Source organism: Zea mays, chromosome 8 (assembly GCF_902167145.1).
Source record: "Zea mays cultivar B73 chromosome 8, Zm-B73-REFERENCE-NAM-5.0, whole genome shotgun sequence".
NCBI lineage: Eukaryota > Viridiplantae > Streptophyta > Magnoliopsida > Poales > Poaceae > Zea > Zea mays.
In genome coordinates this window covers 41,460,637-41,485,225 of record NC_050103.1, presented here as the reverse complement: position 1 = coordinate 41,485,225, position 24,589 = coordinate 41,460,637, and the positions used below count along the sequence as shown (strand labels likewise).

The window sequence follows — 24,589 nt, the reverse complement described above, 5'->3', positions numbered from 1 at the left end:
ATCAATTAGGAAAAAGGTGTAAGCCTAATTCCCTTTCAATCTCCCCCTTTTTGGTGATTGATGCCAACAGAAACCAAAGCAAATATGGAAGTGCATAATTGAAAGTGCAAAGGTTACTTGGATTGTTTCTTTACTTTAACATTTTGGACCACGCTTGCACCACATGTTTTGTTTTTGCAAATTCTTTTGTAAATTCTTTTCAAAGTCCTTTTGCAAATAGTCAAGGATAAATGAGTAGGATTTTAAGAAGCATTTTGAAGATTTGAAATTTTCTCCCCCTGTTTTAAATGCTTTTCCTTTGACTAAAACAAAACTCCCTCTCAATAAAATCCTCCTCTTAGTGTTCAAAAGGGTTTTAAGATATCAATTTTAAAAATACTACTTTCTCCCCCTTTTGAATACAATAAGATATCAATTGAAAAATTCATCATTTTAAAACCTTTTCTTATCTTTTTGAAAATGGGTGGTGGTGCGGTCTCTTTTGCTTTGGGCTAATACTTTCTCCCCCTTTGGCATGAATCGCCAAAAACGGATACTTAAGTGAAATATAAGCCCTTTTGGAACTATTTTCTCCTCCTTTGGCAAACAATATATGAGTGAAGATTATACCAAAGTTGGAGAGTTGCTCGGAGCGACGACGAAGGATGAGTTATGGAGTTGAGTGGAAGCCTTTGTCTTCGCCGAAGACTCCAATTCCCTTTCAATACACCTATGACTTGGTTTGAAATATTCTTGAAAACACATTAGTCATAGTACATAAAAGAGATATGATCAAAGGTATATTTATGAGCCATGTATGCAAGACATCAAAAGAAATTCCTAGAATCAAGAATATTTAGCTCATGCCTAAGTTTGTTAAAGGTTTGTTCATCTAGTGGCTTGGTAAATATATCGGCTAATTGTTCTTTAGTGTTGATATAAGCAATCTCGATATCCCCCTTTTGTTGGTGATCCCTTAAGAAATGATACCGAATGGCTATGTGTTTAGTGCGGCTATGCTCAACGGGATTATCCGCCATGCGAATTGCACTCTCATTATCACATAGAAGAGGGACTTTGGTTAATTTGTAGCCATAGTCCCTAAGGGTTTGCCTCATCCAAAGCAATTGCGCGCAACAATGGCCTGCGGCAATATACTCGGCTTCGACAGTAGAAAGAGCTACGGAATTTTGCTTTTTGAAGCCCAAGACACCAAGGATCTTCCTAAGAACTGGCAAGTCCCCGATGTGCTCTTTCTATTAATTTTACACCCCGCCCAATCGGCATCCGAATAACCAATTAAATCAAACGTGGATCCCTGAGGGTACCAAATCCCAAACTTAGGAGTATAAACTAAATATCTCAAGATTCTTTTTACGGCCGTAAGGTGAGCTTCCTTAGGGTCGGCTTGGAATCTTGCACACATGCATACGGAAAGCATTATGTCCGGTCGAGATGCACATAAATAGAGTAAAGAACCTATCATCGACCGGTATACCTTTTGATCTACGGATTTACCTCCCGTGTCGAGGTCGAGATGCCCATTGGTTCCCATGGGTGTCTTGATGGGTTTGGCATCCTTCATCCCAAACTTGTTTAGAATGTCTTGAATATACTTCGTTTGGCTAATGAAGGTACCCTCTTAAAGTTGCTTCACTTGAAATCCCAAGAAGTACTTCAACTCCCCCATCATAGACATCTCGAATTTCTGTGTCATGATCCTACTAAATTCCTCACATGTAGATTCGTTAGTAGACCCAAATATAATATCGTCAACATAAATTTGGCATACAAACAAATCATTGTCAAGAGTTTTAGTAAATAAAGTAGGATCGGCCTTTCCGACTTTGAAGCCGTTAGTGATAAGAAAATCTCTTAGGCATTCATATCATGCTCTTGGGGCTTGCTTGAGCCCATAAAGTGCCTTAGAGAGTTTATAAACGTGGTTAGGATACTCACTATCTTCAAAGCCGGGAGGTTGCTCAACATAGACCTCTTCTTTGATTGGTCCATTGAGGAAGGCACTTTTCACGTCCATTTGATAAAGCTTAAAGCCATGGTAAGTAGCATAGGCAAGTAATATGCGAATTGACTCAAGCCTAGCTAAGGGTGCATAGGTTTCTCCGAAATCCAAACCTTCGACTTGTGAATATCCCTTGGCCACAAGTCGGGCTTTGTTCCTTGTCACCACGCCATGCTCATCTTGCTTGTTGCGGAAAACCCACTTGGTTGCTACAACATTTTGGTTAGGACGTGGAACTAAATGCCATACCTCATTCCTAGTGAAATTGTTGAGCTCCTCTTGCATCGCCACTACCCAATCCGAATCTTGAAGTGCTTCCTCTACCCTGTGTGGCTCAATAGAGGAAACAAACGAGTAATGTTCACAAAAATGAGCAACACGAGATCGAGTAGTTACCCCCTTATGAATGTCGCCGAGGATGGTGTCGACGGGGTGATCTCGTTGGATCGCTTGGTGGACTCTTGGGTGTGGCGGCCTTGGAACTTGTTCATCTTCCTTATCTTGATCATGGGCATCTCCCCCTTGATCATTGCTCTCCTCTTGAGGTGGCTCAACTCCTTGATCGTCTCCTTCATCATTTTGAGCCTCATCCTCATTTTGAGTTGGTGGAGATGTTTGCATTGAGGAAGGTGGTTGATCTTCTGTATTTGGAGGCTCTTCGGATTCCTTAGGACACACATCCCCAATGGACATGTTCCTTAGCGCGACGCACGGAGCCTCTTCTTCACCTATCTCATCAAGATCAACTTGCTCTACTTGAGAGCCGTTAGTCTCATCAAACACAATGTCACAAGAAACTTCAACTAGCCCAGAGGACTTGTTAAAGACTCTATATGCCCTTGTGTTTGAATCATATCCTAGTAAAAAGCCTTCTACAGCCTTAGGAGCAAATTTGGATTTTCGACCTCTTTTAACAAGTATAAAGCATTTGCTACCAAAGACTCTAAAATATGAAACATTGGGCTTTTTACCGGTGAGGAGTTTGTAAGATGTCTTCTTGAGGATTTGGTGTAGATATAACCGGTTGATGGCGTATCAGGCGGTGTTGACTGCCTCGGCCCAAAACCGATCCGAAGTCTTGTACTCATCAAGCATGGTTCTTGCCATGTCCAGTAGAGTTCGATTCTTCCTTTCCACTACACCATTCTGTTGTGGGGTGTAGGGAGAAGAGAACTCATGCTTGATGCCCTCCTCCTCAAGGAAGCCTTCAATTTGAGAGTTCTTGAACTCCGTCCCGTTGTCGCTTCTTATTTTCTTGATCCTTAAGTCGAACTCGTTTTGAGCTTGTCTCAAGAATCCCTTTAAGGTCTCTTGGGTATGAGATTTTTCCTGCAAAAAGAACACCCAAGTGAAGCGAGAATAGTCATCCACAATAACTAGACAGTACTTACTTCCGCCGATGCTTATGTAAGCTATCGGGCCGAATAGGTCCATATGTAGGAGCTCGAGTGGCTTGTCAGTCGTCATGATGTTATTGTGTGGATGATGAACACCAACTTGCTTCCCTGCCTGACATGCGCTACAAATCCTGTCTTTCTCAAAATGAACATTTGTTAGTCCCAAAATGTGTTCTCCCTTTAGAAGCTTGTGAAGATTCTTCATTCCAACACGTGCTAGTCGGCGATGCCAGAGCCAGCCCATGTTAGTCTTAGCAATTAAGCAAGTGTTGAGTTCAGCTCTATCAAAATCTACTAAGTATAGCTGACCCTCTAACACTCCCTTAAATGCTACTGAATCATCACTTCTTCTAAAGACAGTAACACCTATATCCGTAAAAAGACAGTTGTAGCCCATTTTACATAATTGCGAAACTGAAAGCAAGTTGTAATCTAAAGAATCTACAAGAAAACATTGGAAATGGAATGGTCAGAAGATATAGCAAAATTACCCAATCCTTTGACCAAACCTTGGTTTCCATCCCCGAATGTGATCGCTCTTCGGGGATCTTGGTTTTTCTCGTAGGAGGAGAACATTTTCTTCTCCCCTGTCATGTGGTTTGTGCACCCGCTATCGATGATCCAACTTGAGCCCCCGGATGCATAAACCTACAAAACAAGTTTAGTTCTTGATTTTAGGTACCCAAACGGTTTTGGGTCCTTTGACATTAGATACAAGAACTTTGGGTACCCAAACACAAGTCTTGGAGCCCTTGTGTTTGTCCCCAACATATTTGGCAACTACCTTGCCGGATTTGTTGGTTAGCACATAAGATGCATCAAAGGTTTTAAATAAATGTTATGATCATTTGATGCAGTAGGAGTTTTCTTCTTAGGCAATTTTGCACGGGTTGATTGCCTAGAGCTATATGTCTCACCCTTATACATAAAAGCATGATTGGGGCCAGAGTGAGACTTCCTAGAATGAGTTCTCCTAATTTTGCTCTCGGGATAACCAGCAGGGTACAAAATGTAACCCTCGTTATCCTGAGGCATGGGAGCCTTGCCCTTAACAAAATTAGACAATCTTTGAGGAGGGGCATTAAGTTTGACATTGTTCCCCTTTTGGAAGCCAATGCCATCCTTGATGCCAGGGCGTCTCCCACTATAGAGCATGCTTCTAGCAAATTTTTTTTTCATTTTCTAAGTCATGCTCGGCAATTTTAGCATCTAATTTAGCTATATGATCATTTTGTTGTTTAATTAAAGCCATATGATCATTAATAGCATCAAAGTTAATATCTCTACATCTAGTGCAAATAGTGACATGCTCAATGGTAGATGTAGAGGGTTTGCAAGAATTAAGTTCAACAATCTTAGTACGTAAAATATCATTGTTATCTCTAAGATCGAAAATTGTAATATTGCAAACATCTAAATCTTTAGCCTTAGCAATCAAATCTTCATTTTTATTTCTAAGGCTAGCAAGAGAATCATTTAATTCTTCAATCTTAGCAAGCAATTTGGCATTATCATCTCTAAGATTGGGAATTGAAGCATCACAAAACATTTGAATCAACCTTAGCAATTAAACTAGTATTTTCATTTCTAAGGTTGACAATAGTATCATGGCAAGTGCTTAGCTCACTAGACAGTTTTTCACATTTTTCTACTTCTAGAGCGTAAGCATTTTTAACCTTAACATGCTTCTTATTTTCTTTAATTAGGAAGTCCCCTTGGGTGTCCAAGAGTTCATCCTTCTCATGAATAGCACTAATTAATTCATTTAATTTTTCTTTTTGTTGCATGCTTAGGTTAGCAAAAAGGGTGCGCAAGTTATCCTCCTCATTTTCACTAGAATTATCTTCATCACTAGAGGAAGCATATTTAGTGGAGGATCTTGATTTTACCTTCTTCCTTTTGCCGTCCTTTGCCATGAGGCACTTGTGGCCGACATTGGGGAAAAGGAGGCCCTTGGTGATGGCGATGTTGGTGGCGTCCACGTCGGAGGAGGAGTCGGAGGAGCTCTCCTCGGAGTCCCACTCGCGGCACACATGGGCATCGCCGCCCCTCTTCTTGTGGTACTTCTTCTTTTCTCTTCTCTTGCCCTTCTTGTCGCCGCCTTTGTCACTATCACTAGATAACAGACATTTAGCAATGAAATGACCGGGCTTACCACATTTGTAGCACACCTTCTTGGAGCAGGGCTTGTAATCCTTCCCCCTCCTTTGCTTGAGGATTTGGCAGAAACTCTTGATGATGAGCGCCATTTCCTCGTTGTCGAGCTTAGAGGCATCGATGGGTTGTCTACTTGATGTAGACTCCTCCTTTTTCTCCTCTGTTTCCTTGAATGCAACCGGTTGCGCTTCGGGCGCGGAGGAGCCATCTAGCTCGATGATTTTCTTTGAGCCTTTGATCATCAACTCAAAGCTCACAAAATTCCCTATTACTTCCTCGGGAGTCATTAGTGTATATCTAGGATTTCCTCGAATTAATTGTACTTGCGTAGGATTAAGAAATATGAGGGATCTTAGAATAACCTTGACCATTTCATGGTCATCCCATTTTGTGCTCCCGAGGTTGTGCACTTGGTTCACCAAGGTCTTCAACCGGTTGTACATGTCTTGTGGCTCCTCTCCTTGGCGAAGCCGGAAGCGATCGAGCTCCCCCTCGATCGTCTCCCGCTTGGTGATTTTGGTCACCTCATCTCCTTCGTGCGCGGTCTTGAGTACGTCCCAAATCTCCTTTGCGCTCTTTAGTCCTTGCACCTTGTTATACTCCTCTTTACTTAGAGAGGCAAGGAGTATAGTGGTGGCTTGGGAGTTGAAGTGCCGGATTTGGGCGACCTCGTCCGAATCATAGTCTTCATCCCCCGGCGATGGTACCTGTACTCCAATCTCAACAACATCCCAAATGCTAGTGTGGAGTGAGGTTAGATGATGCCTCATTTTATCACTCCACATATTATAATCTTCACCGTCAAACATAGGTGGTTTGCCTAATGGGACGAAAAGTAATGAAGTACGCTTAGAAATGCGAGGGTAGCGTAGGGGAATCTTACTAAACTTCTTGCGCTCATGGCGCTTAGAAGTTACGGACGGCGTGTCGGAGCCGAAGGTGGATGGCGACGAAGAGTCGGTCTCGTAGTAGACCACCTTCCTCATCTTCTTCTTCTTGTCACCGCTCCGACGCGACTTGTGTGAAGGGGATTCCTTTTCCTTCCCCTTGTTGTGGGACTCTCCTGATGGAGCTTTCCCGTGGCTTGTAGCGGGCTTCTCGCCGGTCACCATCTCCTTCTTGGCGTGATCTCCCGACATCACTTCGAGCGGTTAGGCTCTAATGAAGCACCGGGCTCTGATACCAATTGAAAGTCGCCTAGAGGGGGGGGTGAATAGGGCAAATCTGAAATTTATAAACTTAAGCACAACTACAAGCCAGGTTAGCATTAGAAATATGAATGAGTCCGAGAGAGAGGGTGAAAACAAATTGCAAGAAAATAAAGAGTGAGACACAAGGATTTGTTTTACCGAGGTTCAGTTCTTGCAAACCTACTCCCCGTTGAGGTGGTCACAAAGACCGGGTCTCTTTCAACCCTTTCCCTCTCTCAAACGGTCACTTAGACCGAGTGAGCTTCTCTTCTCAATCAAACGGGACACAAAGTCCCCGTAAGGACCACCACACAATTGGTGTCTCTTGCCTCGGTTACAATTGAGTTTGATCACAAGAAGAATGAGAAAGAAAAGAAGCAATCCAAGCGCAAGAGCTCAAATGAACACGACAAATCTCTCTCTCTAATCACTAATCGGGAGAGGATTTGATTTCTTTGGTGTGTCTTGTATTGAGTGCTATAGCTCTTGTAAGGTGTAGAAGTGTAGAAACTTGGATGCCCTTGAATGTGGGGTGGTTGGGGTATTTATAGCCCCAACCACCAAAAATGGCCGTTGGAAGTGTGCTGTCGCATGGCGCACCGGACAGTCCGGTGCGCCATCGAACACCGTCCGGTGCGCCAGCCACGTCAGCAGACCGTTGGGGTTCGACCGTTGGAGCTCTGACTTGTGGGGCCTCTGGGCTGTCCGGTGGTGCACCGGACAGGTCCTGTAGACTGTCCGGTGCGCCAACTGTGCGTGATCTGACTCTGGCGCGCACTGTAGCGCATTGAATGCGGTTGCAGACGACCGTTGCGCGCGAAGTAGTCGTTGCTCCGCTGGCACACCGGACAGTCCGGTGACTCACCGGACAGTCCGGTGAATTATAGCGGAGCGCCCTTGGAAATTCCCGAAGGTAGCGAGTTCAGCGTCGAGTACCCTGGTGCACCGGACACTGTCCGGTGGTGCACCGGACACTATTCGGTGGCACACCGGACAGTCCGGTGCGCCAGACCAGGGTGCCTTTGGGTTGTCTTTTGCTCTCTTTGTTTGACCCCTTTCTTGGTCTTTTTATTGGCTTATTGTGAACCTTTGGCACCTGTAGAACTTATGGACTAGAGCAAACTAGTTAGTCCAATTATTTGTGTTGGGAAATTCAACCACCAAAATCAATTAGGAAAAAGGTGTAAGCCTAATTCCCTTTCAGAATCGATGGGGACGGTTGACGTGTGTGGGGACGGAGTGCCCCTACATGTCGTGTGTTTAGGTTTACCTTGCAAGGTTAAAACTCGATTCGAATCGTCTGCTTCTCGCAGCTAATGAGACTGCTTGACCCCTTGTACTGCATCGAGTAAGAAGTGAAATGAGGTTCTACATGAGACAACTTGTTGAATGTATTAAATGATTGCTACCATGTATGCTTAGAAAGAGCAAACTTAGCTAAAATAATAATACCAGAAATGGAAAAGCTAAAAGTTGACCTTAGATACAGCTAGTGCTTTTGGCAAACCAAACCCCTCAGCCAAACAACTACATGGTCTAGAGGTAGAGGAGTAGATTCCTCACACCGGGTAAGTCTATCTGAGTATTAGTATACTCAGCCTTGCTTGTGGCATAATTTTTGCAGGTATGCTCCAGGATATGGTTGACGGTGTAACTTGGCCTACAACCCTGCCACCGGGTTGGACGGTCGAGAGGGATGCTGCTCCGGCAGGAGAGGAGCAGGAGGAGTAGTGGGCCAGGCCTTGCCCTATTCCTCGCTTTTGACAATATCGATTATCCGCTACAGTTTATGTTGTGAACTTTTCTCAGCTACTTTAAAAACTCCGATTTATGTAATAACTCCAGTACTTTAATTTAAGGTTTTCCTGTTTTATTGTATTTCTTCTGTGACTCACCTTCGAGTGAGCCTGTGGTATTTGATCCTGGATAAGTGGCTTTATCAGACTAGATCTGATGGACTGTCGGCTTATTCCGATTTAAGTGCGTTGCGGCCTTTGAGGCGTGACTTGGGCACTTAAACTGGAATAATTCGGGCGGTTCTGCCACATTGTGCGGTTATTCTGATGCTGATTTTGCAGGTTGCCTTTTGGAGCGCAAGTCTACTTCTGGGACTTGTCAGTTTTTTGGTACTTCGTTGGTTTCATGGTCTTCTCGAAAACAGTCTAGTGTTGCCCTGTCAACCACAAAGGCCGAGTATATTGCTGCCGCTAACTGTTGTTCGCAGTTACTTTAGATGATGCCTACCTTACGGGACTTTGACTTGGATTTTCATCATGTGCCTCTGGTTTGTGATAGCACAAGTGCCATAAGTGTTTTCAAGAATCCTATGCTACATTCGAGGACCAAGCACATTGATGTTCGATTTCACTTTCTTCGTGATCATTATGAGAAAGGCGACATCGAATTGCGCTATATAGATACCACTCGTCAGCTTGCAGACATTTTGACCAAACCCCTTGATCAAAAAACTTTTGTTCATTTGCGAGGGGAATTGGGTGTTTGTTTCCCTTTTTGATTAGAGGGCTCCCTTTTTGTCTTTTCTTCTTATTTTCTGCTTTCACTTTCTTTTGTATTATATCTGCATGTCATATTGAGCTTCACTTGTATAACTGCTAGAATGTGATTCTGTTTCTAGTAGTATGTTCTTTGTGTACATGATAATGCTATGGCATGCTTAGGCTCTTTTTGCTCATATTGATACAATATTGTTGAGCTAAGTTGTTTTCATAATTGTGAACTTGACTATTACTTGCTCAATCTAAAATTGTTCACCATTAAGATTGCACCTAGCATATGTAGGATGTGTTGAAATCCTTTTTGCTATTACTAGTATGCTAGGTGGCTATGTCTCATGCCTTGAGCCATTCACTTGTCTTGATTTATTCATATCGTGCTAAAGATTCAAAATTAAGATAAGTGATAATTAGAAAGATCAAAATGGGTTTGTATTTGTCACCACATCATTGTATCAAGACTGCTTCCACTTGCACTTTTGGATGAACTTGAGAAGGATGCCGCGATAAATTCATGAGAGGTTTAGATCGTCGTCTCTCACTCAACTATAGTTGCTGGATCATTGTTTCTTATGATGTAACTAGTTATGTGCCCGTGTGTTGCCACGAGACGGAGTGCATGGGAGCGACGTCTAGGCTACAGATATAATTTTTGTTTATTTATAAATACTAAGGTATGTGTGATCTGGTGGTTAGTCTCAAATTTTTGGAGCAAAGTGATGTGGGTTCAAGTGCTCTTTCTACACTCTCTCTCTCTTGTACAAAACTCCTACTATATAGTAAAAGATGTAACATTCATTTTTATATTATAAGTCATCATATGTGTGACTCAATTTTAACATATATTTCGATGTATCTATATTTATTTCTTAAATTTGTGTGTGACATAAGTTTGTAAAAGTGGATGAGAGATATCTCGAGTGATATATATAGAAAAGCTGATGTCGTGTTTCTTAAATTTGTGTGTGACTCAATTTTAACCTTATCATCTAGGACGGCGGATGCTCAAAAATGAGAAATGCTCGCCACGTCTGCACCATGCATGCGCTAATGTTTCCTCTCTCTCCTGTCGTGTTTCCTTCCAATTCCATTCTAGCAGTTGGCCAGAAGGCACCACCTTTCCCTTCGCCCGCAGGCTTTTCCGATCCGCAACCAGACCAAACTCCACAACATTTCCTCAAGCTGTTCCTTCAAGAAACCTGGATCAATCCAACCTTCAATCGCACAGTCCGTGGGATCTCCCTTGAGTTGCGATGGAAGAGGGGACCACGGAACCTGGATCATTCTCCCGCTCTTCCTCCTTCGTAAGCCCACCGCAAAAAAAGTTGATTTGATTTGGTTCCCGCCAACTATTCTTGGAAGTAGAAGGCAACACATTTTGATCCGGTGAATTCATGCAGGTTGGATTCGAGGAGTGGGTGGCATTGGTGAGGAAACGCAATGGGAAGGCCTCTTCGTGCGGGCGTCTGGGTCTCCGTTCAACAGCCAGGTACCGCCATTTCGTCTCGCTCTTCAGTTCCTGTAATCCCGTTATCCACTGGTGGCGAAAGAACAGCTCCTTTCCATGCTCTGCCACGCAACTGGATGTGGATCTGATAAATTTCTTTTTGTATAATTCCCCTTCTGATGCATTAAGTCGACGATAGTTTTTTATTACTTGTACAACTATTAAGCTTTTTACTTTTTGACAATCTTTCACGAGCCTAAATTTCATCAAAATTTCAATGTTTGATTTACGTGAGTGGTGCTAGCACCTGGTATGCTCAAAATGCCAACGTTCATATATTTAATCAAGCATCCTGAACTTTCTACAGGGTGTCCATCTTAACTTCTTTTCGGCCAAAACCCCCCAAACTGTTTGACAGTTAATTGAAAGAGGACATATCTGGTGCACATGGAGGATTGGTGCACATGGTGCACATATTAAATCAACATCACTCATTTTAAATCTAATGTCTCTAGTTATCATTCAATTTACAAATAACACCTTCCACCATTACACACCACCACGTTGGAGGGTGTCCTTAGCAAAATATACCAAACAACTAGAGACGTTAGATCTAAAATGAGTGGTGATGATTTAATATGTGCACCATGTGCACCAATCTTCCATGTGCATTAGATATGTTCTCTAATTGAAAATACACATTGTATTCAAATGGTTTGTACCATGGGTATATTTTGGTTCTTCATACAATGGTGACGAGTTTATCAAGGCAGATCGTGATCTTTTTGTTTCAATAACTGATAGTATTACTGTTGTTCTTACTATATTGCAGTTCAGAAGTACTAGAACTTGCAGATCCTGATAGCAATGTCATTAATCCTGACCCTTGTGACCAAGTGCCAGAAGGAATCCTTTGGGAGAGGCTTGGGAGGGTTTCCATGATGGATATTGAGTCAAGTGACTTCAGTTGGACCTCTCTCACCTCACTGCACCATACAAAACATACGGCTACAAGTACTGATCCATCTGAGGATGACATTAGCAGAAGTTTTGAGGTTTTTATTTGTTCTATCCATGTTTTGCAAATTAGAGCAAGGTTAATAATATAGCCTACAACGGGTTTATGATGTACCATGCCATATATAGCCAATTTAAAGTCTAGTCATATAATAACTCTCCCATGATAGAAGTTGTGCGTTTAATGCTTGGCTCACTCTTCCTCTCACAAACTGTCATGAAGTACGTAAGCAGTCCGCTGCCCCGCTTTCAACTGGCTACAGTGAGCAGCCCGTTTGCATAAATCTTATTATTTTGCAGCCCGTTTATATCACCTTATTATATTTGCTTTTACTTTTTACAGCTATAGAAATATTGGTAATAGAGGTGTAGCTATCTTCTACGAATATGTATATTAGAATTAACTTTACAAACCATATTTCTAGGTCCTTCTAATAACTGTACTATTTTGCTCAGGTGACAGTAAATTCTGGGGGCATTGTTTTTATTGCATTATTCAAAGCTATTGAAAATGTTGATCTTCCGTCCAAGGAAACAGCTGCAGTAATTAAAATAGCACCTTCAAGGATGGCCACACAGTCTGAACGCTTTGGGTACGAACTCGCTAAATGGCTTGGAGTGAGAACTCCTCAAGTAAGAATCCACTATGCTAGCTGGCACTCACGCTAGCTAAATGTTGCACTGACAACTCTCTTGACTCTTAGGGTAGAGTCATTCATAGCTCCTCAGATGAATGGCAACAAGTCAAGGATGCAGTTGAAAATGCTCGAAATGCATCGATAGCTTCTGGTGATGAACTTGAGGAGATGATTTGCGCCGAGGTTTTAGAAGCCCTTGAATTGAGTCGTTGCCTATTTCTGATGAAGTATGAACATGAAGTTGCTACTTACCAGTAATGTACTTATCAAAATATTGCTTATTATCACAAAAAACAAATTTGTCTTGCTGTTTTGCAGTTATGTACATGGCTCCGCTCTGCTAGAGAATGTAATGCCCTTCGAGTCACGGCAAGCTGCTGAAAAAACTGCTGAAGCATTAGGTAGGGTCTTAATCTTGGACCTCGTATTGAGGAATGAGGATAGACTGCGATGCCGTCCCCTTGGCTGGCGTGGAAATTATGCAAATCTACTTGTTGCCAACAGGGAAGCTTATGCCAACCTTGACTCACTAGATGATGTTTATGATTCTGCTATCATTCGATACAAGCCAGAGATCATTAGAAGCCCTCAGAAACAGAAGCAGAGAAGAGCTGTTTCAATTAGTGGCAGTATTGGCTCAGATGTCTCTGACCTCACATTGGAGGACTCTTATGCTTCTAGTGGACATGTGTTTTCTAGCTTTAATATTGTAGCCATTGATTCAGGTGTACCACGCAGGCCACCAGCCAGTAAGCGGGCAAAAGATCAGGAGAGCTACCCCAAACTAGTGGAGTTAACATTGAACAACTTCGACTATTCTTCCAAACTTCTGTTTGAGGTGTCCTTCGGAAAACTTGGCACCCCAGGACATGAAGAATTTGATGTACCATCAGACTACAGTTATAATTCTCCTCTCTCTGAGAGTGATATGGTAGCAACAGTGCATTCATTCCGAGGAGGTTTTCGTAGTGCTCTGAGAGACCTTCAGCGATTCCACATTTTTCTCATCACACTGTATCAGAAGCTGGATGGTCTATTAAAAATTTTCTTCAACCTTATGTATAAATGTTCCAATGAATATGCTAGGGAGGATGCTGGTACTTCGGATTCACCATTGTGTTCAGTGGAACCACAAGGAGATTCAAATGATACTGATGTTCCAAGGCATCTGCGTAAGCCTTCCCGAACCTTATCCCGTGAGAGTCTAGACCAATCATCTCCTTGTCGGGATAGCTTTATCACCAGACATTTCAAAGGAAATGGTGATTCCTCCCGTGGTCTTCGGTTGACAATGAAGCTGCGAGATTTTAACAAGTATGCCAAGGTGAAGACCTTTGAAGTGTGGATTGATAAATTGTCTATTATAAACTGTCTGACGTAGGTTTCTAGTTGTTTTTTTCACTCTTATAGATTGTCCCACTATTTAGTTGCAGGAAGCCAAATAGCTAAATGGCTTCATGATTTTTTTTACATAAGAAGGGCCTCATGATCTGCTTATGGATTATCATAATTTAAGTATCTAGATTATATAATTCACCTAATAATTTGTGTTGTTTGTTTGTCTTTTAACTTATTTAAGCTGGATTATATAATCTAGAGGGTAAACAAACAGGGCAAGTTTATCATGTGATTCTATTAGTCATTGAACACATTTTTACAGATAGACAGTGAATTAAGCAAAGAGATAGAACAATGGAATGACATGCTGAGGACTGAAGTAGTAAAGTTGTGTCAAGACAACAATTTTCAAACAGGTTTTTTTGAAGGCACTGATAATAGCACTGTTGTTGATGCTTACGAGTTGAAGGTAAATCTAAATGTACACTCTGTACTAACTACGTGTACACATTAATTGAACCTATCGAGCAATTCTGTTGTTAGGTTCGACTTGAGCACATTCTCGAGAGGATATCTTTGATCTCTGATGCTGCAAGTACTGAGCGTCCATCACAGATCACAGATTATCTGTATATTGGTGGTGCTCTTGCTGCTCGGTCAACACACACACTTAAACACCTTGGCATCACCCATATATTGTGCTTGTGTGCAAATGAAATTGGACAGTCAGAATCGCAGAAGCCTGACCTTTTTGAGTATAGGAATTTCTCGGTGAGTTCTACATAATACCTCCATGGATGGAAAATCATTTGCCTTTAGCATAAGGCAGAAGACTCAGTTTAGATATCTTTCAGTGTTGAATTGCTTCTCTATGTAGATAAACGATGATGACAATGCAGACATTGGTGATCTCTTTCAAGATGGTTCTGATTTCATCAGTTATGTGGATCACTTGCGTGGCAAAGTACTTGTGCATTGCTTTGAGGGAAAAAGTCGAAGTGCGACTGTTGTTCTTGCCTACCTGATGCTGAGGAAGTAAGACTGCACAGTAATTACTATATCATCACTATCATGCTTCTCTGTTAAAACCAATAACTCACCACGACTAAAACAATCTATTAACAGATTTACTATTTTTCATGTGATCTTAAGGTCTATCAACCCAGAATTGACATCTGTAAGGATAGGAAGATTGGAATTGCATCTTTCCTTATTTTTTATTGTTCTGGACGCAGTCATCATCTCGTAATTTCCCCTTTTTCTCTTAAGAAACTGTACTCTCCTGGAAGCATGGAACATGCTGAAGAAGGTGCACCGACGCGCGCATCCCAATGATGGGTTTGCTAAGATCTTGCTGGATCTTGACAAGAAACTGCACGGGAAAATCTCCATGGAATGGCAACACAAGAGGCCTGCAATGAAAGTGTGTCCTATCTGTGGCAAGAATGCTGGTCTCAGCAGCAGTTCACTCAAGCTCCACTTGCAGAAGGCACACAAGAAGATATCCTCTGGGAGCGTAGACAGTGCAATGACTCTGGAGATACAAAAAGCATTAGAGGCAATCAAAGCTGGCTGGGGCGGCAGTGACAGCCCAGTGCATAAATCACAATCACACATAGAAGGATTTTGACGTTTAATCTTACGTTCCTACGGTCCTATTAATATATCAACAAGGCTGGTAGTCGGCGACCGCTTTAAGAGTGAAGCCTCAGCTCTAGACTTCATGACACTTGTAAGTAGCACATTTTTGGAACATTTGGTTTTTATTCTATAGTTCATGAGCTTGGATTGACAAGAACCATCCATAGAGGGAATGTAGTTTCTGTTATAAAATTGTGCGATTCTTTTTTCATGAAACTTGTACGAGATGAGCATTCAGATTCTTTGGCTATCAAATTTTGAATCTGTTGTCCTGTATAATCAGTTTGTTCAAATGGACAAGCTCTTCTTTTAGTTCATTGCCAAACTACAGAAATCAAATCATTTTTGTTGGATAAATAGGTATTTTTAGTTTTAATTTAATTCAGAAAATCACAGTGTTGTATGTGACGACATGTATGTGCATTAGTGTATCACTACTCACATAAGTACTAAACAATAGTAAAATATGCAAAATTACTAAAAACAAAATGTCCCCTGCGGAGGGACCGATGCTCAAGGCATCAGTGGCTCAATTCACACGAGACATCTGTTCGATGTAGTCGTACGCAGTTGACGTAGGCAAATGTACACAGTGCAGTCCCACGAACGACGCCGACGACGAGGAACTTGATCAGCGTTGGTCGAGCGGACGAAACGAGCAGTCGCGAGTACACTCCCCAAAAATCTGATCGTCCGCACACCCGTGCAAGTGTCTGTCTGTGAACGGCGATTTCGGAGGCCTACTCTCTCACACTCTGTGCTCGCAGAAGGTGGGACGGAGTACGCAACGCGTCTGAGAATTGTACGTGTGTTGTCGTAACCAGAAGCAGCCTCCCCTCCTCGTGTGTGTATATATATATATATATATATATATATATATATATATATATATATATATATATATATATATATATATATATATATATATATATATATATATATATATATATATATATATATATATATATATATACGCGCAAAGGGAGGCTAACGGACAGTAACGGTCGCCATCAGAGCTACCGTTACAGCCAGCCAGAAACTAACGCCATCAGTAACGTCCGTTACTAGTTGACAGTCATTACAACTCGTCTGTTATTAGCCATAACACAGAAAACGGTCAGTAACGTACAACAGTAATGGACGGTCATCACTCTAGGCAAAATGTGCAACCGTTAGGAAGGAATATTCGGACCAAGGTCCGATCTATCATGGCCCTAGCCCCGGCGACGGACTGGCCGGCCGGCGGCGCACGCGTGTGGCAGTCCTTCATCCTTTTCCCAGCTTCTCAATAGATGCACCAATGGTCCACCTATTTAAGTTGAGTGAATTGTCCCTTAAACTTCTGGTATGGTACTAAAGTACTAGTACACCAGAGCATTAAAGTGGACATCTAGCATTGAAAATTAATATGGGCCAGGCCCACATTAATTCAACAATCCCCACCAAATGTTAAGTCACTAAAATCCTCTTATCATCTCAAACGTTTGATATACTGGTATTTCGATGGAGACTGTTAAGTTGAACATTCACCTAGAATCTAAACTACACTTGACCACAACTGCACAATGGACTAGGCCTTGAATTGTTAGTTTTGCGTAGAATAAGTTTCATCTAAACTCTTTATCAGTACTAGGTTGCCGAGCGCATCCCATCTGGTTGGATCATATAAGTCAAACTCCATAGCCTTTCATGGGTATCTAGAGACCACCCAGATCTCATAAACTGTGACTAGCAGTTAACCCATATATGTATATTCCTCTAAAGATGTTCTTGAAAGGGAAATAGGGTTAAATCTTTTCCTAAATGATTTTGGTGGTTGAAATGTCCAACACAAATAATTTGTACTAACTAGTTTGCTCTAAATTACATGATCTACAGCTGCCAAAGGTTCAACACAAACCAATAAAAAGATCTAAGTGAGGGTTCAAAACAAAGGAGCAAAAAAAACCGAAGAGAACCCTGGTCTGGCGCACCGGACTGTCCGGTGTACCACCGGACAGTGTCCGGTGCACTAGGGTGGATTGACTTTAAACTCTTCACCTTCGGGTTTCTGAGGCCGCGCTCCGCTATAATTCATCGGACTGTTCGGTGGGTCACCGGACTGTCCGGTGTGCCAGCGGAGCAACGGTTCCCAAGCGCAACGGTCGACTCCAACAGTCGCCTGCAACGTAAACAGTGCGCGGATAGTTCGCGCAGAATCAGAGTAGCGCCAGAAGGCGCACCGGATAGTGAACAGTAACTGTCCGGTGGCCCAGGCTGTCAGAGCTCCAACGGTCGAAACCGTCAGAACCCTAACGGTTGGGTGACGTGGCTGGCGCATCGGACAGTGTCCGGTGGCGCACCGGACTGTCCGGTGCTCCCATCGGCAACAGCCCTCCCCAGTAGCTATTTTGGTGGTTGGGGCTATAAATACCCCCAACCACCACTATTCAAGGCATTTAAGTTTCCAGCATATTGCATTCAATACAAGAGCTCTAGACTTCACTCCAAGACACAAACAAGAGATCAAATCCTCTCCAAAGTCCAAAACCACTCCAAACACTTAGTGACTTGTGAGAGAGATTTTCGTGTTCATTTGAGTTCTTGTCGCTTGGATCGCTTTTCTTCTTCCCCATTCTTGTTCTCAAGACATTTGTAATCAAAGCAAGAGACACCAATTGTGTGGTGGTCCTTGCGGGGTCTAAGTGGACCATTTGATTGAGAAGAAAGCTCACTCGGTCTAGGTGACCGTTTGAGAGAGGGAAAGGGTTGAAAGAGACCCGGTCTTTGTGACAACCTCAACGGGGACTAGGTTTGCAAGAACCGAACCTCGGTAAAACAAATCACTGCGTCACTTGCTTACTTCTTGGTTGATTTGTTTTCACCCTCTCTTTCGGACTCGGTTTTATTTCTAACGCTAACACCGGTTTGTAGTTGTGCTCAAACTTTATAAAATTCAGTTTACGCCTATTCACCCCCCTCTAGGCGACTTTCAATTGGTATCAGAGCCCGGTTCTTCATTAGAGTTTAACCACTCGAAGTGATGTCGGGAGAACACGCCAAGAAGGAGATCGTGACCGGCGGTGACAAGTCTACAAGCCACAGGAAGGCTCCATCGGGGGAGTCCGGCAACAAAATGAAGGGAGCCCCTTCACATACCAAGTCGCATCGGAGTGGCGACAAGAAAAAGAAGATGAAGAAGGTGGTCTACTACGAGACCGATTCCTCGTCGTCATCCACCTCCGGCTCCGACACTCCGTCGTCACTTCTAAGCGCCATGTGCACAAAAAGTTTAGTAAGACCCCCCTACGCTACCCTCGTATTTCAAAACACACTCCTTTACTTTCCGTCCCATTAGGCAAACCACCGGTTTTTGACGGTGAAGATTATTGTATGTGGAGTGATAAAGTGAGGCATCATCTAACCTCACTCCACGCTAATATTTGGGACATTGTTGAGTTTGGAGCGCAGGTACCATCCGTAGGGGATGAAGCATATGATTCGGACGAGGTCACCCAAATCCGGCATTTTGACTCCCAAGCCACCACTATACTCCTCGCCTCTTTATGTCGAGAGAAGTATAATAAGGTGCAAGGGCTTAAGAGTGCCAAAGAGATTTGGGACGTACTAAAGACCGCGCACGAAGGGGATGAGGTGACCAAGATCACCAAGCGGGAGACGCTCGAGGGGGAGCTCGATCGATTCATCCTCAACCAAGAAGAGGAGCCACAAACAATGTACAACCGGCTCAAGACCTTGGTCAACCAAGTGCACAACCTCGGGAGCACCAAATGGGATGACCATGAAATGGTTAAGGTTATTCTTAGATCACTCAAATTTCATAATCCTACTCAAGTTCAATTAATACGTGGTGATTCTAGATACAAGCTAATGTCTCCCGAAGAAGTGATAGGAAAGTTTGTGAGCTTTGAGTTGATGATCAAAGGCTCCAAACAAATTGTCGAGCAAGGCGGCACCTCCACGCCCGAGGTGCAACCCGTCGCATTTAAGGCAACGGAGGAAAAGAAAGAAGAGTCTACATCAAGTAGGCTTCCCATCGACGCCTCCAAGCTCGTCAACAAGGAAATGACGCTCATCATTAAAAGCTTCCGCCAAATCCTCAAGCAAAGGAGGGGGAAGGATTATAAACCCCGCTCTAAGAAAGTGTGCTACAAGTGTGGTAAGCCCGGTCACTTTATATAAAAATGTCCTATTTCTAGTGACAATGACAGGGGCGACGACAAGAAGGGAAGGAGGAAGGAAAATAAGAAGTACTACAAGAAGAAGGGCGACGATGCTCACGTGTGTCGAGAATGGGACTCCGACGTGAGCTCCACCGACTCCTCCTTTGACGAGGACGCCACCAACATCGTCGTCACCAAAGGCCTCCTCTTCCCCAACGTTGGCCACAAGTGTCTCATGGCAAAGGACGGCAAGAAAAAAAAGGTACAAGCTAGAACCACCCCCAAGTATACTACATCTAGTGATGAGGGTAGTTCTAGTGATGATGAAGATAATTTGCTTGCCCTTTTTGCCAACCTTAACATGCAACAAAAAAAATTAAATGAATTGATAGGAGCTATTCATGAGAAGGATGAACTCTTGGATAGCCAAGAGGAATTCCTTATTAAGGAAAACAAAAAGCATGTTAAAGTTAAAAATGCTTATGCTCAGGAAGTAGAGAAAAATAAAAAATTATCTAAGGAGCTTAGCATTTGCCATGACACTATCTCTAACCTTAGCACTGAGAATGCCAAATTACTTGCTAAGGTTGGAAAGAGAAATGTTTGTGATGATTCATTTGACAATCTTAAAAATGACAATGCTAGTTTAATTGCTAAGATTGACAAATTGAATGAATAAATTTCTAGCCTTAAGATTGAGAATGATAAACTAATTTTAAGGCTAAAGATTTAGATATTTGCAATAATTCTATTTTCAATCTTAGAAATGAGAATGCCATGTTACATGCTAAGATTGATGAATGAAATGCTTGCAAAACCTCTACATCCACTGTTGATCATGTTTCTATTTGCATGAGATATAGAGATATTAATGTTGATGCTATCCATGATCACATTGCTATGATTAAACAACAAAATGATCATATAGCTAAACTAGATGCTAAAATTGCCGAGAATGAACTAGAAAATGAAAATTTAAATTTGCTCGTAGCATGCTTTATAATGGGAGACGCCCTGACATTAAGGGTGACATTGGCTTCCAACAGGGAGACAATGTCAAGCTTAATGCTCCCAAGAAATTGTCTAATTTTGTTAAGGGTAAGACTTCCATGGCTCAGGATAACGAGGGATATATTTTATATCCTGCCGGTTATCCCGAGCACAAGATTAAGATAATTCATGCTAGGAAGTCTCATTCTGTTTCCCATGATGCTTTTATGTATAAGAATGAGACATCCAGTTCTAGGCATTCTACCCATGTTAAAATATCTAAAAAGAAATCTCCTGTTGCATCAAATGATCACAACATTTCATTTAATACTTTTGATGCTGCTTATGTTTTAACTAACAAATCAGGCAAAGTAGTTGCCAAATATGTTGGGGGCAAACACGAGGGCTCCAAGACTTGTGTTTGGGTACCCAAGGTGCTTGTTTCTAATGTGAAAGGACCCAAGACCGTTTGGGTACCTAAGAACAAGGCCTAAATTTGTTTTGTAGGTTTATGCATCCGGGGGCTCAAGTTGGATAATTGATAGCGGGTGCACAAACCACATGACAGGGGAGAAAAGGATGTTCTCCTCCTACGAGAAAAACGAAGATCCCCAAAGAGCTATCACATTCAGGGATGGAAATCAAGGTTTGGTTAAAGGACTTGGTAAAATTGTTATATCACCTGACCATTTTATTTCCAATGTTTTTCTTGTAGATTCTTTAGATTATAATTTGCTTTCGATTTCTCAATTATACAAAATGGGTTACAATTGTCTTTTTACGGATATAGGTGTTACTGTCTTTAGAAGAAGTGATGATTCAGTAGCATTTAAGGGAGTATTGGAGGGTCAGCTATACTTAGTTGATTTTAATAGAGCTGAACTCGATACTTGCTTAATTGCTAAGACTAATACGGGTTGGCTCTGGCATCGCCGACTAGCCCATGTTGGGATGAAGAATCTTCACAAGCTTGTAAAGGAAGAACACATTTTGGGACTAACAAATGTTCATTTTGAGAAAAAACAGGGTTTGTAGCGCATGTCAAGCAGGGAAGCAAGTTGGTACCCACCATTCACACAAAAACATCATGACAACAGACAGGCCACTAGAGTTACTCCATATGGATCTATTCGACCCGATAGCTTACATAAGCATCGACGGGAGTAAGTACTCTCTAGTAATTATGGATGATTATTCTCGCTTCACTTTGGTATTCTTTTTGCAGGAAAAATTTCAAACCCAAGAGACCTTAAAGGGATTCTTGATACGAGCTCAAAATGAGTTCGGATTAAGGATCAAGAAAATAAGAAGCGACAACAGGACGAAGTTCAAGAACTCTCAAATTGAAGGCTTTCTTGAGGATGAGGGCATCAAACATGAGTTCTGTTCTCCCTACACACCACAACAAAATGGTGTAGTGGAGAGTAAGAATAGAACTCTATTTGACATGGCGAGGACCATGCTTGATGAGTACAAGACTCCAGACCGGTTTTGGGCAGAAGCAATCAACACTGCTTGCTACTCCATCAACCGGCTCTACCTTCACCGAATCCTCAAGAAGACATCATATGAACTCCTCACCGGTAAAAAGCCCAATGTTTCATATTTTAGAGTCTTTGGTAGAAAATGTTTTATTCTTGTCAAAAGAGGTAGAAAATCTAAATTTGCTCCTAAGGCTGTAGAAGGTTTTTTACTTGGTTATGACTCAAACGCAAGGGCATATAGAGTCTTCAACAAATCCACTGGATTAGTTGAGGTTTCTTGTGACATTGTGTTTGATGAGACTAATGGCTGTCAAGTAGAGCAAGTTGATCTTAATGAACTAGATGATGAAGAGGCTCCATGCGTCGCGCTAAGGAACATGTCCATCGAAGATGTGTGTGCTAAGGAATTCGAAGAGCCTCCACAAGCACAAGATCAACTATCATCTTCCATACAAGCATCTCCACCAACTCAAGATGAGGATCAAGCTCAAGATAATGAAGATGAAGATCAAGAGGATGAAGGGGGAGATTAATATGATCAAGACAAGGAAGATGATCAGGGTCAAAGACCGCCTCACCCAAGAGTCCACCAAGCGATTCAAAGAGATCACCCCGTGAACTCCATCCTCGGCGATATTCATAAGAGGGTAACCACTCGATCTCGTGTCGCTCATTTTTGTGAACATTACTCTTTTGTGTCTTCTATTGAGCCATAGAGGGTGGAAGATGCATTAAGAGACTCGGATTGGGTGTTGGCAATGCAAGAGGAACTCAACAACTTCATAAGAAATGAGGTATGGCATTTAGTTCCACGTCCTAATCAAAATGTTGTAGGAACCAAGTGGGTATTCCGTGACAAGAAAGATGAGCATGGTGTGGTGAAAAGGAACAAAGCCCGACTTGTGGCCAAAGGCTATTCACAAGTCGAAGGTTTGGATTTCGGTGAAACCTATGCACCCGTAGCTAGGCTTGAATCAATTCATATATTACTTGCCTATGCTACTTACCATGGCTTTAAGATTTATCAAATGAACGTGAAAAGTGCCTTCCTCAATGGACCAATCAAGGAAGAGGTCTTTGTTGAGCAACCTCCCGGCTTTGAAGATAGTGAGTACCCTAATCATGTTTACAAACTCTCTAAGGCGCTATATGGGCTCAAGCAAGCCCCAAGAGCATGTTATGAATGCCTAAGAGATTTTCTTATCACTAATGGCTTCAAAGTCAGAAAGGTCGATCCTACACTCTTTACTAAAACCATTGCAAATGATTTGTTTTTATGCCAAATTTATGTTGATGATATCATATCTGGGTCTACTGACAAATCTACATGTGAAGAATTTAGTAGGATTATGATTCAAAAATTCGAGATGTCAATGATGGGGGAGTTGAAGTATTTTCTAAGATTTCAAGTCAAGCAACTTCAAGAGGGCACCTTCATCAGCCAAACCAAGTACATTCAAGACATACTCAACAAGTTTGGAATGAAGGATGCCAAGCCCATCAAGACACCCATGGTAACTAATGGGCATCTTGATCTCGACACGGGAGGTAAATCCATAGATCAAAAGGTATACCGGTCGATGATAGGATCTTTACTCTATTTATGTGCATCTCGACCGGATATTATGCTTTCTGTATGCATGTGTGCAAGGTTCCAAGCCGATCCTAAGGAAGTTCATCTTAGGGCCGTGAAAAGAATCTTGAGATATTTAGTTCACACACCTAAGTTTGGTCTTTGGTACCCCCAAGGGATCCACCTTTGATTTAATAGGATATTCAGATGCTTATTGGGCAGGGTGTAAAATTGATAGAAAGAGCACATCAGGGACTTGTCAGTTCTTGGGAAGATCCCTGGTGTCTTGGGCTTCAAAGAAACAAAATTTTGTTGCTCTTTCTACCGTCGAAGCCGAGTATATTGACGCAGGCCATTGTTGCGCGCAATTGCTTTGGATGAGGCAAACCCTTAGTGACTATGGCTACAATTTGAGCAAAGTCCCTCTCCTATGTGATAATGAGAGTGCAATCCGCATGGCGGATAATCCCATCGAACACAGCCGCACTAAGCATATAGCCATTCGGTATCACTTTTTGAGGGATCACCAACAAAGGGGAATATCGAGATTGCTTATGTTAGCACAAAGAACAATTAGCCGATATCCTTACCAAACCATTAGATGAGAAAACCTTTACCATACTTAGGAATTAGCTAAACATCCTTGATTCTCGGAACTTTGATTGACACTTTGCACACATAGCTCATTTATGTACCTTTGATCATATCTCTTTTATGTCTACAACTAATGTGTTTTCAAGTGTATTCCTATGCAAAGTCGTAGATTGAAAGGGAAATGGAGTCTTCGGCGAAGACAAGGCTTCCACTCCACTCTATCGGTATTATTTACCCTTCGCCGTCACTCTGCACCGCTCTTCACTTTGGTATAATCTTCACTCTAATTACTCATACCATTGAGGAGAAAGTAAAAATGGCTCTCAAAAGACTCCGTTTTTGGCGATTAATGCCAAAGGGGAGAAATATTAAGCCCAAAGCAAAGGGACCGCACCACCACCAATTTCAAAATTTTTAAAAAGAAGTTTTCAATTGGTATCTAAAA

General features: G+C 42.2%; 1 protein-coding gene across 6 annotated transcripts; it reads left to right on the top strand.

Annotated features, from left to right (window-relative positions):
* Positions 1-10,321: 10,321 nt before the first annotated feature.
* Positions 10,322-15,652, top strand: LOC103635116 (dual specificity protein phosphatase PHS1). 6 transcript variants are annotated; one of them, XM_020542607.3, is made up of 11 exons: positions 10,343-10,563; positions 10,660-10,748; positions 11,539-11,761; positions 12,180-12,356; positions 12,428-12,588; positions 12,680-13,685; positions 14,022-14,168; positions 14,243-14,470; positions 14,577-14,734; positions 14,852-14,876; positions 14,969-15,652. In XM_020542607.3, exons 1-11 carry the CDS (start codon positions 10,513-10,515, stop codon positions 15,032-15,034), a joined length of 2,331 nt encoding a protein of 776 aa, XP_020398196.1. In that variant the 5' UTR covers positions 10,343-10,512; the 3' UTR covers positions 15,035-15,652. The 6 variants fall into 6 exon arrangements, with proteins under 6 accessions (XP_008655883.1, XP_020398196.1, XP_020398197.1 ...); XM_008657661.4 differs by lacking the exon at positions 14,852-14,876 and having other exon boundaries at positions 10,322-10,563; XM_020542608.3 differs by lacking the exon at positions 14,852-14,876 and having other exon boundaries at positions 11,539-11,720.
* Positions 15,653-24,589: the final 8,937 nt, after the last annotated feature.